Consider the following 15975-nt stretch of genomic DNA (forward strand, 5'->3'; position numbering starts at 1 on the left):
TCTGGAGTGTATGCATGTCCCAGGAACACTGTGAAAATATTGGCCAGGTGCGGCGCCAGATAGTCTGCCTCTTTCTGTAGTAACGCCGGAAATATTCCATCATGTCCGGGTGACTTAAAGTGCTTGAAGCTCCTCAAGGCTTCCAAGATTCCGGTAACTCCGTGAGTCCCGTCGTATCCTGAGGCAAATGCATTTCCATCAAAACCTCAACATGTCCTCAGTTGTCTCAACATGTCCTCAGTTGTCTCTACTGCAGTCGAGCTGCAGCTTTCAAAGCGAACGGTCGTGTGATAGTAGACAGCGCACAACAGCAAAACTTTTTTTTCTATCGGAGACGTTTCAAACACTTATAAATATCTCTTAAATTATTCTCTTTCCCAAACGAGAAACAATGTCTCATTTGCAAGTGCCGGTTAACAAGTGCTCTCAATGCCTTTTACCAATAACATCAATCCAATACGTGCGTTGTTATCAGTGTAATCGCAATTTTCACCATAGCCCTTGTTGTTCACTTTCCGAAAGTTCACATGCAAGCATGAGTACAAGTAAAAAGAACGATTGGAAGTGCCACATATGCAAACCGAGGAAATCCCCCAACAACGCGTACAAGACATTCGTATTTGGCGGCACCAACAACTCCAGCCAAAGCATTGAATCGCCAAAAACCATTCCTGAGGAACAACAAAACAAACAGCAAAGAGAAGATGACGAGATTAACACCAATAACACCAAACGTTTTAAAGAAGCAGCAACAGCACTCAACATTAACAACAACAACAGCAGCAGCAACGAAACAACGAATACAAGAGACGACATAGCAGAACTTAAAACTGGAATGGTCGACTTAAAGAGCAGCTTACAGCTAATTGCAGCAAGCATCTCATCGCTAAGCATTGATCTGAAGTCACATATGGATTCAGCATTAGTGGAGATGAATAAAAATGTAGCGACCATAGCAGCACAAGTGGTCGAATTGCAGAAGAAGGATAAAGAAAAGTCTGAGCAAATAGATGAACTCAACAAGCGCATACAGAGATTAGAGCAACAAGCGATAGATAAAAATATAGAGATAAATAATGTGGAAGACATGGATATCGAAGCCGAAGTATTAGTTAAGAGAATTACTGATTCCCTTGGTGTAGATGTGAGTAGAGATCATATTAGCCATACCTATAAAATAAAAAGAAAGAAGAAAATAATTGTGGAATTTTCAACTCTCAATAAGAAAAAAGAGTTAATGGGAAAGCTTAAGAGCCATCGCGTAAAGGCAAATGTGGCGAAAGGCGAACCAGAAAATGAGAGCGGTGGTTATGTTTATATTAATGATGAGCTGACTATGCACAATAGGCGCCTTTTGTGGGCTGCAAAGATGAAGGCAAAAGAAAATGGTTGGAAGTTTGTATGGGTGCGAAATGGTGTTATTTATGCGAGGAAAAACGAAAGCTCATCTCTTATAATTTTATATAATGCATCAGACTTGGAATCGATTACCAACTGAAATAAATAAAAATTCAATTAAACACACAAATCGAAATTAAAAAAAAAAAAATAATAAAAAAAAAACAGTTTTTGTTTTCCCCTTGGCGAGCTAGAGCTCTAAACGTTTTTTTTAAACATACATACATAAAAAATAAAGTACATAAAACACTGCTTTTGGCGTCGAAAAACTTATTTTTTTAAATTAAAATGAATTACACACGCGAAATTATAAGCAATTTCAGCGAAATTAAAAATGAAATTATGAATTATCCTTTTTCAATACTTCATATAAATATAAGATCATTGCGAAAAAACTTTAACACTTTATTGGCCCAAACGAAAAATATTCTTAGTAAAACACGACTAATAATATTAACAGAAATAAATATAACAAGAGATGAAAACACTCTTTATGAAATCGAAGGCTTCGACTCTATATTTTTAAATAGAGAGGGAAGAGGAGGAGGAGGGATTGCTGTTTATATTAATGAGAACACAGAATACCAACAAGTACAAATTCATATGAACACAGCAGAGTCTTTGAGAATAGACATCACTGTTGCACAAAACAAAAACATTACCATCATACCAATCTATCGACCACCAAAGCTTAGCATCAAACAGTTCCTAAGAGAATTGGATGAACACATTAACAATGTAAACAAAAAACACGAGCTGATAGTTTTGGGAGATATTAACATCGATATTAAAAAAAACAACACTACGACAATTAACTACCTTGGATTGCTCTCTTCGCACGGTCTGCAATGTATGATCAAAGAGACAACAAGAGAAGACACAAATAAAAGAACCAATACATGTATAGATCATCTCTTTATAAGATGTAATAGAAAAAGAGAAAGGGCATATGCAGCCATAATAAACACAGCAATAGCCGATCACTATGCAATAATGGGATGCTTGGATCATATAAACGAAAAAATTAAAATAAGCAAAGGAGACAATGCACAGGGTAATACAAAAGTTAAACTTAATAATAGAAAAGTTAACCAATTGGTTAAAGATACAGACTGGAAAATGATAATAGACCAAACAAACAACGCCAATGACTTATTTAACAAAATTTATACGAAATTCGAAGAAATATATAAAAAGTGCGAATACACTGTAAAAAACCAAATTAAAAAACGAAATCCGCATCCGTGGTTAAACAACGAAATACTTAAATGTTGCGAAATACGGGATAAATTACACAAAAAATGGTTGAAGAACAAAAACAACAAAAGTAATGAAAATATATATAAAACCTTCAATAATAAACTAAATAAAATGATAATCTATTCAAAAAATCAATACAATTACAATCAATTTTTGCAAAATAAAAACAACATACGCGGAACATGGCAAATTATAAATAAAATAACAGGTAAAAAAATTCAAAATATAGATGAAACTATTAAGAAAAATTTTTCAACCGAAAATACTAAAGAACTAACAGAAGAATTTGCCACTACACTTGAAAAAAATGTGAATAAAATAATTCACATTTGCCCTATAAAAACCAGCCCAAGTCTAAGTACCAGCTTAAGTAATACCATATTCGTTGAAGAAGCCAGCGAAGAAGAGGTTTATAATATATTGAAAACACTAAACGAAAGGAAAAGTGCAGGGATTGATAGCGTGAGGGCTGTGGATTTAAAAGCAGGTGCGGGATATCTCACACCAATTATTACCGAATTCATAAACAGAAGCCTTAATAACTCAATTGTTCCCGATCTCTTAAAAACTTCAATAGTACGGCCAATATACAAGAACGGTAGTAAAGCTGACTTTAACAACTATAGACCTATTTCTATTCTATCTGTTATAGAAAAGGTATTAGAAGAAATCATGGTGAGACGACTAACTAGCTTCCTGAAGAGATATAAAGTATTAAGCGATAACCAGTATGGATTCCAAAAGGAAAAGAATATAAATCAGCTTCTCGGATATTTCTCTAACTGCATTAATAGAAATCTTGATAATAAAAACCATTGCCTTGTTTTATTTATAGATTTTAGCAAAGCATTCGACACCCTGTCACATACCCAGCTACTGAACACATTAGAAAAATCTGGAGTAAGAGGCAATTGCCTAAACTGGTTCAAAAGTTATCTGAACTGCAGAAAGTATCGGGTAAAAATAGATAATACGATGAGCAGTCACATAACAACAAGCTACGGAGTACCGCAGGGTTCGAAATTGGGTCCAATACTCTATATTATCTATACAAACGAAATGGTGAAATTACTGAATAATAGCGAAATGTTCTCATATGCGGACGACACTGCAATAGTCGTTGCACACAAAGACGTAAAAGAGGCAGAAAAAGTTATGCAATCTGAGTTTAATGCAGTATGTAAATGGTGCCACGACAATGGCCTTATAATAAACTCCAGCAAAACAAAAATAATGCACATTAGACCCCGACACATTCCGCATGCAGATATTGAGATAATCTTTCACGATTTTAACTGTCTACATCAAACACAACTGAGCGGCAGTGACGATTATTGTACAACAAAGATTGAACTAGTTCCTACATATAAATATTTGGGAGTGCACCTAGACCATAATTTCAAATGGAAAGTACAAATCGAACAACTTACCAAAAAACTACGAAGGTCCATGTTTGCTCTATACCATCTAAGCAACTGCTCACCATACTATGTCTTAAAGCAAGCCTATTTCTCTCTAGTCGAATCACAATTACGACATGGAATTACGGCTTGGGGCAAGTCAAAGCAATGTAGGCTGCTTCAAAAGTACCAAAACCGACTTGTAAAATTCCTGTATAAAAACAACAAAACCATACAAATCAACCAAAACGCGCCAATGGATCATAATCTCTTTAAATTACTTGGCATCCTTAACATTGAAGGTATATACAACGCGACTATATGTCGTGAATTCTACAACTCTGATTTTTTAAAACACATACAACACACAAGAAACACCCGAAGTAGGCTCAATGGAAAATATCATATACCAAGACACAACAACGACTACGGCAAACTCTCACTCATCACAACTCTACCAACTCTGCTAAATAAATTACCATTAGACATATTAAATACGAACAATAATGCAATAAGAATGAATATGGTCAAGAAATACCTACTATCATACTAAAAATTAATGAATTAAAATGTTAAAAAGTATTGTTATTAGTACAATTTTTGAGAAAAATGTAATTAGTAAAATCTTGAAATTTACTATTTTTTTGTTATAAATATTACAGCTTGGCTAAGATCTCATCCTGCAGACAAACCGAATGGTTTCGTGGGAACTTAATTTTTTAAAACCAAAAAAAAAAAAAAAAAAAAAAATTAGCCGCTTCACTCGAAAACCTAAAGCCCATTATGTTCATTCTAAAAAAAGAAGAAGAATAAAAAAAAAAGGAAAAAATAGATATAAAAAAAAAAAAAAAAAAAAAAAAAAAAAAAAAAAAAAAAAAAAAAAAAAAAAAAAAAAATGTCGTCATCTACAGTTTCAGTTTGGACATGTCAGAAACTTTTTAAATTTTTATGACAAATAACGCAGTTCCTCGGCCGAGTACAAGAGTTAGCATAGAACGAGAACTTTATTTGAAATAAAGTTTCTGGACTGAACTATATCAACTAGCAATTATTCTATGCTAACTCTTGTACTCGGCCGAGGAACTGCGTTATTTGTCATAAAAATTTAAAAAGTTGCACTGTCTGATATTTCAATACTAGGATCTTTGCCTATCATAGTCTTTCAAATAATAACTTCAATAAATGGGCTTCTTGAGAGCAGATAATGTTTCCATTGTCGGCTCATTGTTCGTTAGGCTCCATTGAGACTCCTATCGCTGCAATGCCTGATGTTGCAATATTAGGATTTTTACCTAAACTAGTCTTCGAAATCTTGAAGTCGGTGATGTTTCCATCGTCGGGTTCCTGTTCGTTAGGCTGAGTTGGGTCTCTCGTCCCTGCACTGCCTGTTGTTTTAGTATTAGGATCTTTGCTTATCCTAATCTTCCCAATGTTCAGAGAAACGGTGATTGTCTTGTCTTCGGCCCCCTGTTCTTGATGGGGTATTGAGTGTCGTACCACTGCACCGCCTAATGGCTCAATATGAGGATGTTTGCCTATCCTAGTCTTCCCAATCTTGTAAAAATACGGCCTAGGTCTCGTAGTACGCCATGCATTTAGTCATGTCACGGAGAGTTGATCAATGCCCACCACAAGGCGAGTTCCTTTCTCCCTCTCCTCCCTGTGGAAGACGTCCCATTTCTCCACTGCCAACTCTTGGTTTTGCTTGTTTAAGGCTTCCTTAAAGACCGTCGCCTTTGTGTGCTGGGGGTTGTCGATCTTTCTCATAAGGTCGAGTTTTGCGCCCCTGGGAGTATGGATACTTCTAACGAGTTTTTGATGGTAACAATAGATTCCGCTGACCAAAGTGCAGCTTTAAGATGTCCTTTCTAAACTCGCAGCTCATAATCCGTTTGGGTGGACCCCCATTTGAGTTCAACACTTGGGACCGATAGTGGAATTCTACCGGATACACTGCCGACATCGATGACTGCATAAGTCATCTTATCTCTGTTGTGCTTCCTTGCCACTCCGACGTAAAAGGACGGCACCTTACCTTATTCAACGACCATCTTCCCCTTCCGTGATGGCTGTGTCGTCCTTTGGAAGCCAAGTCTTCCATGATAACTCAGAAGCCGCGCGCATTTCCTTCGTTCCTGTTCATTTCTCCTTCTTCTTCCTGTGGAAGACCTCCCACTTCTCTGCGATGAAACCTTCGTTTTGCTTGCCCAAGAATCCCAATATGCGTTCCGTCGCAAATTTACTGCTCCATCCTTTGATGAAGACCGTCGCCTTTGTGAGCTGGGGGATATCCATCTTTCTCACAAGGTCGAGCTTTGCGCCCTGCCAGGGAGCGTGAATACCTCTGACGAGCTGTTTGACGGTATAAATACATTCCGCAAAACGCAACGTAAAAATGTCCCCTCCAAACTCGCAGCTCATCATTTGTATGGTGGACCCTCTACAGAGTTCCACACATGTTCAAAAATCCGATCGTTAACCAGATCCTCCACTTGGGACCGATGATTTGGTGGAATCCTATCGGATGCACAGCCGATATTGATAACTGCATGAGTCAGCTTATCTCTGTTGTGCTTTCTTGCCACTCTGGCGTAATAGGGCGGCTCCTTACCATTCTCAGCGACCATCTTCCCCTTCCGTGATGGCTGTGGCCTCCTATTGGAAGTCACAGTCCTTCATGAAGACTCAGGGGCCATACGCGCTTCCTTCGTTCCTGTTCCAACTTTGTCTATCTCCGCAGGACACTGTCTGGAGTCTCCATTGCGAGATGGCTGGCTTGGTTTTCCCAGAGTACTTGAAAGGGGGGAGTAATTTAGCAGTGTTATGCTCTTCGGGAGATCTGATTCTTTTTCCAGCTTCCATAAAAATGCTTGAAATGTCAGTTCTGTCCCTTCCAGCATTTTGCACTTTCGCCCGACTACGATTCAGGTACTCTGTCTTCTTCGTCGTGCACCGGATCGCTTTCTCGGTCTGCTTGAGAGCTTAGAAAGGTCATCGCTCACCTCTGAAGCCATCCCGCTGCCCTCATCTCTCAATTTGGCTGCGATGACTGTTTCATTGACACTGTCGCTGTCTGTATCCGAGTCGGAAACACCACATTTACATAAAGGCTGGGGACAAGCTGCGCATTCCTCTGGTTATCCGTCTCTTCCTCATTCGTTAGTCTGACGACTGGTTGTGCGCTTGAAGCATTACTCTCGACTACAGGTGCCAAGGCATCCACACCTATAGAAGGGGCGAACAACATGCTACGGTCTGATAACACCACCGCAGCAGTTGGGTCTATGGAGTTAATTTTGAGCCTACTCCAAAAGGATTTAAATTTTTTTCGTAATAGGTAGTACCCATTCCAAGATAGATATTCTTCTTTGAGGAGCGAAATGAAAACACGTCCGCTCGACTCGACGGTTACTAATCAATTAACATTTAAGTAATTATATTATAAAATCTATGCAGATAGTAAGGAGTACATAGGAGAAATTCACCCTATACTATCAGCATGATAATAACTAAATTCCTTTTTTGATACACTCCACCATAGGATGGGGGTATACTAATTTCGTCATTTTGTTTGTAACACCACGAAATATGCATCTAAGACCCCATAAAGTATATATATTCTTGAACGTCGGGTCATTTTAAGTCGATCTAGCCATGGCCGTCCGTCCGTTGGGCCGTTGGGATTGTAAACGGGCCAAATCGGTCCATGTTTTGACATAGCTGCCATTTAAACTGATCTTGGGTCTTGAATACTTGAGTCCTAGAGGGCGCAATTTTTATCCGATTTGGCTGTAATTGTGCATTACGGTCTAAAACCAACAGCTCAACTGTGCAGGCACATCAAATAAATTCAGCTCCTCGTAAATAAGAAGTGCGCGAATAAAAATATATACTTCTAAAACTTTTACGTAGTATAATTATTTAAGTCCATACGGGACATTTACTTTTGCACTAATAATACTTCCTAAAATATACTTAAGACAGAGAAAATATAACTTTAGTGCTTTTCCGAATGTGTTTGTACTCCGTTAGGAATTTTCAAATAATAAGTAGTTGAAGTGCGCTTGAGATCAAAAATATCTCTACTGGTTTTGAGAATATCTGACATTTAATTTTTTGAAATTTTGGCCGAGACTGGCTTTTTATGCGATGTACAAAAGCAGTTGTGGTTCGATTTTCATTTGATGCATTATTTGGTTTGGAATAAACCGGCATATCGGTCTATACGACAGCTATATCTAAATACAGTCCGATCTTTACCATATTTGGGTCGGATAGCGGTTGGCCTAAAACTACTAAAATTTCTGCGAAATCGGATAAAAATAAAGCTTTTATGGGCTTTATACCCTTTATCGGCAGATCGCTCTGAATGGAAGCTATATCTAAATATTGTCCGATGCAAACCATATTTGGGACGGACGTTGGGAGACCTAAAACTACCCACTGTTTCAAATTTCAAGGAAATTGGGTAATAAATTGACCTTTTATGGGCTTTAAACCCTTTATCGGAAGATCGGTCAATATGGCAGCTATACCTAAATATATTCCGATCTGAAGCATATTTGGATCGTATGTTAGGAGGCGTAAATCTACTTACTGTTTAAAATTTCAGCGAAATCGGTTAAAAAATAAAGCTTTTAGGGGCTTAAGACCCTTTATCTGGAGTTCGGTCTATATGGCAGCTATATCTAAATATAGTCGGATCTGAACCAAATTTAGGTCAGATGTCAAGAGTCTCTCTGGTTATAAATATAGCTTTTATGGGCTTCAGACCCTTTATTGGGAGATCGGTCTATATGATAGCTATATATATGCTATACGTATATATATGGTCCGATTTGGCCCGTTCAAGAACTTAACCAGCGTGCATCAAAAAGACGTGTCTGACGATCCGAAATATATACTCTTTGTAGGGTCGGAAATTGATACTTCGATGTGTTCATACGGAATGACTAAATGAGTATATCCCCTATCCTAAGGTGGTGGGTATAAAAAGACAATTGTTTATTAAACAAGTAAGAGCGTGCTAAGTTCGGCTGATTGAAAAATCCCTTGATCCCTTGGACCCATGATTATTTTCCTTATATGATACCAGGCCCATGCAAATTTTCTTTTGCACAAAAAAAAAATATTTGTAACGACTTCCAAAAACTGTGCAAAGTACGGCCTAAACCGATCAATTTCTTGATATAGCTCCTATTTAAACCGATCACTCGATTTAGCTTCTTGAGCCCCTCGAAACCACCAAACTGTATTTGCTTTGACGTCGGTCTTAATCGGTCAATAAACTGATATAGCTCCTATAGAAACCGATCTCCCAAATTACCTTCATGAGCCTCAGGAAACCGCAAATGTTATCCGATTTAGCTTAAATTTTCCACTGAGTGTTGTTTTATGACTTTCAACTACTGTGCCACGTACGGTTAAAATCTACCAATAATCTGATACAGCCCTCATATAAACCGATTTCCCGATTAGTCTTCTACGAAACCTTGAAACTTCAATTTGTGCCTTATTTTCTGAAATACATGGTAGCAACACACACCAATCACTATGGGACGCGATTCGTCTTTGCTTAAAAGTCTTTTCAACCATATTAGGTGTAATGGCTTCAAGGGCCGTGTATTGGTGTGTTGTATTTGAATCGTATTAATAGCGAAAACGCATCTATGATACAATTATCACATTAACCAAGCTCGACAACCCTGCTTATTAGCTGTACTTTTCCCAATGCATGTATATTGAATATGGTTGGAAAGTCTTATAACCAAAGACGAAACGCGTTCCATAGTGCTTGGTGTGTGTTGCTATTTATGGCTGCACTGCAAGCAGTTCCCCTTGCTAGTAATTGAGGAACATTTAAATGTCCATATTGCTGAGCAGTTGTAAATAAAAACCTATAAATAGAAACATATATTGGGTTGCCCAAAAAGTAATTGTCGGTAATATAGTAGTAATATAGTCGGCGTTGACAAATTTTTTCAACGGCTTGTGACTCTGTAATTGCATTCTTTCTTTTGTCAGTTATCAGCTGTTACTTTTAGCTTGCTTTAGAAAAAAAGTGCGCGAAATTTTGTTTACATTTGTTTGTTTGGCGTCAATTTTAATATGGGTACCACATGTATTGAAAGAAATTCATTTAACAAACCGAATCAACGCTTGTGATATGCACCTTAACTGGAGATGAAAAATGGATTGTTTACAACAACGTTAGTCGACAACGATCATGGTCGAAGCATGGTGAACCAGCTCAAACCACTTCAAAGGCTGATATCCACCAAACGAAGGTTATGCTGTCTGTTTGGTGGGATTGGAAGGGTGTGGTATATTTTGAGCTGCTTCCAAGGAACCAAACGATTAATTCGGATGTTTACTGTCAACAATTGGACAAATTGAATACAGCCATCAAGGAGAAGCGACCAGAATTGGTCAATCGTAAAGGTGTCATATTCCACCAGGACAACGCTACACCGCACACATCGTTGGTCACTCGCCAAAAACTAAGTGAGCTTGGCTGGGAACTTTTGATGCATCCACCATATAGCCCTGACCTTGCACCATCAGACTACCATTAATTTCGATCTTTGCAGAACTCCTTAAATGGTAAAACTTTCGGCAATGATGAGGCTATAAAATCGCACTTGGTTCAGTTTATTGCAGATAAAGGCCAGAAGTTCTATGAGCGTGGAATACTAAATTTGCCAGGAAGATGGCAAAAGGTTATCGAACAAATTTATATATTTGATTAAAGTTCATTCTAAGTTTTATTAAAAATGCATTTAATTTTTTTTAAAAAATCCGCAATTACTTTTTGGGCAACCCAATATAAATATATTTAATCTATTAAATCAAAATTATATATACATAAAACTAATTTGAATTTGGTTCTTTTTATAAAAACTTAAATCTTTAAATTTATTGAAAAAATAATTAAGGATTTTGTTATGCAAATGCAAATGTCTTAAAATACTGTGCATAGAAAACCCCTAAAAATATTAACTTTTTTGTTGCTACTTCTTAATTAAACTTCAGAAAATATGCCCCAATTTGTTGTTTAGTAGTTAAATGGTAGTAAGTAGTAATAAGCCGCAAAATAGTAAAATATATTGAATTGAAAAAAGCGAAAAACATCCAATATTATTTACCCCCACTTTAATTTGAAAAGTTATTATTTAGGTGAGGAAAAATTGAAAAGGTCCAATGGTTGCGTGAAAAAGGCCCAAAAAGGCGAAAAATAGGACCCAAAAGTTTTGTTGTTGTTGTTGTCCATGTATGTGTTTAGGGCATATTTCCGTTTTGGGTGCAATTTTGTGGAGCCAAATTTCTCTCTTAAAGTGGTGTCGCTCTGCGGCAAACCGTTCGGACTCGTCAATAAAAAGGAGGAACCTTATGTTAGAATTCAAGCTTGTATCGGACGGCGCTCATGATATGACAGAAGTAACCTCACTGTTCCTTAATGGAATGTTTAAAGGCAAATCTACCTTATATGCACATAATTTAACAAAAACTTTTAAATGTCTTCAAATGATTGCTTAATTGATTTAAAGTCCACCACATCTTTGTGCAGATTGTTAAAATTTTATATATTTGACTAAAAAAACCAGTAAGGAAAGGCAAAAGTTGGGCGGAGCCGACTATATAATACCCTACACAATCTGGTGTACGTAGTACTTTTTTGCAGAACTTATGTCAAAATTTAGTCTGACTTTAATTTGGATACCTATTGAAATATCAAATAGAACCTTGTTAGATTTTCCTACGATAGGACAACAAATTTGGATTTCCACGTCCTTAAAAGACCATATCGGATAAAATATTATATGGGAGTTTTATGGAAACCTGTGCCAAGCTTGATGACACATACTGGGACGTCAAATGTAACATCTCACACCCTATATTGTAGAGATGTGATCAAAATTGTGGTTTTTACTTCCTTAAAAGTCCATATCGGATAAAATATATACATTGGAGCTATATTTATTCAGGACCGATTTTAATGAAATTTTGCGCTCGATTGGAACGTCAAATAAAACGTCCCATGCAAAGTCGGACGAAAATTGTGGTTTCTATAGGCTAAAGTCTATTTCGGATGTACGATATATCGGCGACCTATATCTAAATCTACACCGAACTTCATGAAATTTTGCGCATGTATTAAGACGTCAAATAAAACACCTTGTACTACATCTTATTGACATCGGAATATAATAGTGGCTTCTACATCCTTCAAAGACCATGTAGGACAAAAGATATATATGGGTGCTATGTCTTAATCTAGACCGATATATATGATATTTTGCACTCGCATTGGGACTTTTAATAAAACAACTTACGCTAAATTTTGTAGAAATCAGGCCAAAATTGAGCCTTTTACAGCCTTTAAAGTCCGAATCGGATGAAAGATATGTATGTGATGTATATCTAATCTTTCCGAAAATCCGTCAAATAAAGCACCCTGTGCCAAAATTGGTAAAGATCGGACCAAAACTGTGACTGCTACAGCCTTAAAAGGCCATATAGGATGAAAGATATATATGGGAGCTATATCTAAATCTGAACCGATTTCATCAAATACAGTAGCGTTCGTCCATGGGCCAAAGAAGAGACTTGTACAAAATTTCATGACAATCGGACAATAAATGCTACCTGTAGCTTGATCACAAGAATACATGGACAGACAGACGGACATAGCTAAATCGAATCAGGAAGTGATTCTAAGCCGATCGGTATACTTATCAATAGGTATAGCCGTTTTCCTCTCAAAGGGTGTAGCTCAACAATTTTAGGATAAGCCAACATATGGTAAGTGATTTTAATTGCAATGCTATCAAGGACCAGGATTCAGCTTGTAAACCATAACTCCCCCATAAAACCGTAGAGCTAATCACTATATTTGTGAGTACACAAACATAGAGGAGCTGGAATATGTGCTAAAGAATTTTATAGGGTCCCTTTCTTAGAATTTCCTTCATATAAAGTTTCCCATTTCGTTGCCATCCATTACAGTTGTACACAATTGGCCAAACATGTTGTTCTTACGCCACCATATGAAATAAGGCCGAAGGACTCACTTCTAACTAGCGAATACAGAAGGTCATTATTCCATAGCTCAAAGTGGTGATAATTATGCCTAACACTTTCCATCTATCGAAATTAATTTATTGATCTGTTCGTTTAGCATTCGCCCTAGAAGCATCACCAAGCTCACATACCCAATTATCTACTCGATGACTGGCAATGTGAGGGCACGAACGGAAATATAATTTATCAAATTCATAGGCAGACAGATGTGAGCTTTTCGAAGAGTCATTGGGCGGGCACGTATGTCGTGTGTCTACTTGCTTGACTGTGAACATCAAATTATAAAGATGTCGATTTGCTACTTTATGTCTCCTAATGCCATTATTTCTAATTGACTTGGAATCCCAGATACTTATGGCATCAATGTTCATGCCACAGATGCAAACGGGCAGGCAACTGTCTCTCCTTTCTGGGTTGTGTGAGCATGTGAACGGAAGTGGGGAAATAAGCCCCTTGTCGAAGGTACACACATATGCGAGAATCTGTGTTGACGGGGTAAAAGAGAAATGACGATGTGATTCCAATTCGGGGCATTATCAATGACTGGCATTAGTGAAACATTCTTTGGTGTTATTTTGATGAATAAATGCAATGCAATTTGTTCTTGCCGCTGGCGCTTGCCAACGAATGCGGATGGGCACACATCCATAAATTTTGGTCATGATTTTAACACAATCTACTTTATCATCCAAACTAGCATGAGCGACAAAAGGAAGTGAGCATGTACTATATTGGTGATGAACTAATTCTGTTGAAAACACCTGAAAAGTCACTGAAACGTTTTGAGTATGGGTTAAAATAGGATTTTAATAAAAAGGATATATGGTATATATTTTTATACCCTCCACCATAAGATGGGGGGCATACTATTTTCGTCATTCTGATTGTAACTACTCGAAATATTCGTCTGAGACCCCATAAAGTATATATATTCTTGATCGTCGTGAAATTTTATGTCGATCTAGCCATGTCCGTCCGTCTGTCCGTCCGTCCGTCCGTCCGGTTGTCTGTCGAAAGCACGCTAACTTCCGAAGGAGTAAAGCTAGCCGCTTGAAATTTTGCACAAATACTTCTTATTAGTGTAGGTCGGTTGGTATTGTAAATGGGCCATATCGGTCCATGTTTTGATATAGCTGCCATATAAACCGATCTTGGGTCTTGACTTCTTGAGCCTCTAGAGTGCGCAATTCTTATCCGATTGGAATGAAATTTTGCACGACGTGTTTTGTTATGATATCCAACAACTGCGCCAAGTATAGTTCAAATCGGTCCATAATCTGATATAGCTGTTATATAAACCGATCTTGGGTCTTGACTTCTTGAGCCTCTAGCGTGCGCAATTCTTATCCGATCAGAATGAAATTTTGCACGACATATTTTGTTGTTATATCAAACAATTGTGCCAAGTATGGTTCAAATCGGTCCATAACCTGATATAGCTGCCATATAAACCGATCTTGGGTCTTGATTTCTTGAGCCTCTAGAGTGCGCAATTCTTATCCGATTGAAATGAAATTTTGCACGACGTGTTTTGTTCTGATATCCAACAACTGTGCCAAGTATGGTTCAAATCGGTCCATAACCTGATATAGCTGCCATATAAACCGATCTTGGGTCTTGACTTCTTGAGCCTCTAGAGGGCGCAATTCTTATCCGAATGGAATGGAATTTCGCACGACGTGTTTTGTTATGATACCCAACAACTGTACCAAGTATGGTTTAAATCGGTCCATAACCTGATATAACCGCCATATAAACCGATCTTGGGTCTTGACTTCTTGAGCCTCTAGAGGGCACAATTCTTATCCAATTTGAATGAATTTTTGCACGAAGTATTTCATTATGATATCCAACAACTGTGCCAAGTATGGTTGAAATCGGTCCATAACCTGATATAGCTGTCATATAAACAGATCTGGGGATTTGACTTCTTGAGCTTCTAGAGGGCGCAATTCCTATCCGATTTGGCTGAAATTTTGCATGACGTATTTTATTTTTACTTTTAACAACTGTGTCAAATAAGGTTCAAATCGGTTCATAACCTGATATAGCTGCCATAAAAACCGATCTGGGATCTTGACTTCTTGACCCCTAGAGGTCGCAATTATTATCCGATATGCCTGAAATTTTGTACGACGGATCCTCTAATGACCATCAATAAACGTGTTTATTATGGTCTGAATCGGTCTATAGCCCGATACAGATCACATATAAATCGTTCTCTTTATTTTACTTCGTGAGCCCCAATGGGCGCAATTCTTATACGAATTGGCTGAAATTTTACACAGGTCTCCAACATATAATTTAATAGTGGTCCGAACCGGACCATATCTTGATATCGTTTTAATAGCAGAGCAACTCTTTTCTTATATCCTTTTTTGCCTAAGAAGAGATGCCGGGAAAAGAACTCGACAAATGCGATCCATGGTGGAGGGTATATAAGATTCGGCCCGGCCGAACTTAGCACGCTTTTACTTGTTATTTTTTCAGTGCAAGCTTTTTTGTGATGTTAGCGCATTATTAAAGCACGTATGGGATGCTTGGACAAATGTTCCAGTAAACTTTGCATATTTAAAAACTAGTAACTTATAAGACGAAAACAAAGAACTACTAGCTTTCCTAACACCTTGTCACATCTATTCATATGCAAACTGAATTCAAATGTTTCGCAACTCATCTATTTTTATATCCTCCACCAAAGGATTTCGTTGTCCGTTTTAACCCATCGAAATATTGATCTGAACCCCAACTCATCGTCTTGAGATTCAAACATTATTTGGCAATGTCATCCTTCAATCTGTTTGAAGAAAGCAAGCTAACTCTTAAATTAGTAAGG

The 15975-nt window shown here is 37.5% G+C and overlaps 1 protein-coding gene across 1 annotated transcript; it reads left to right on the plus strand.

Moving 5' to 3' along the window:
- Positions 1–391: 391 nt before the first annotated feature.
- LOC131994794 (uncharacterized) lies at positions 392–1498 on the plus strand. The gene has a single exon (XM_059361680.1). It carries the CDS (start codon positions 392–394, stop codon positions 1496–1498), a length of 1107 nt encoding a protein of 368 aa, XP_059217663.1.
- The last annotated feature ends 14477 nt before the right edge of the window (positions 1499–15975 follow it).

This window comes from Stomoxys calcitrans, chromosome 2 (assembly GCF_963082655.1).
Source record: "Stomoxys calcitrans chromosome 2, idStoCalc2.1, whole genome shotgun sequence".
Taxonomy (NCBI): Eukaryota; Metazoa; Arthropoda; class Insecta; order Diptera; family Muscidae; genus Stomoxys; species Stomoxys calcitrans.

What these genes read in the sequence shown, in the direction of transcription:
- LOC131994794 (XM_059361680.1), top strand. Translation starts at nt 392, where the DNA reads ATGTCTCATTTGCAAGTGCCGGTTAACAAGTGCTCTCAATGCCTTTTA.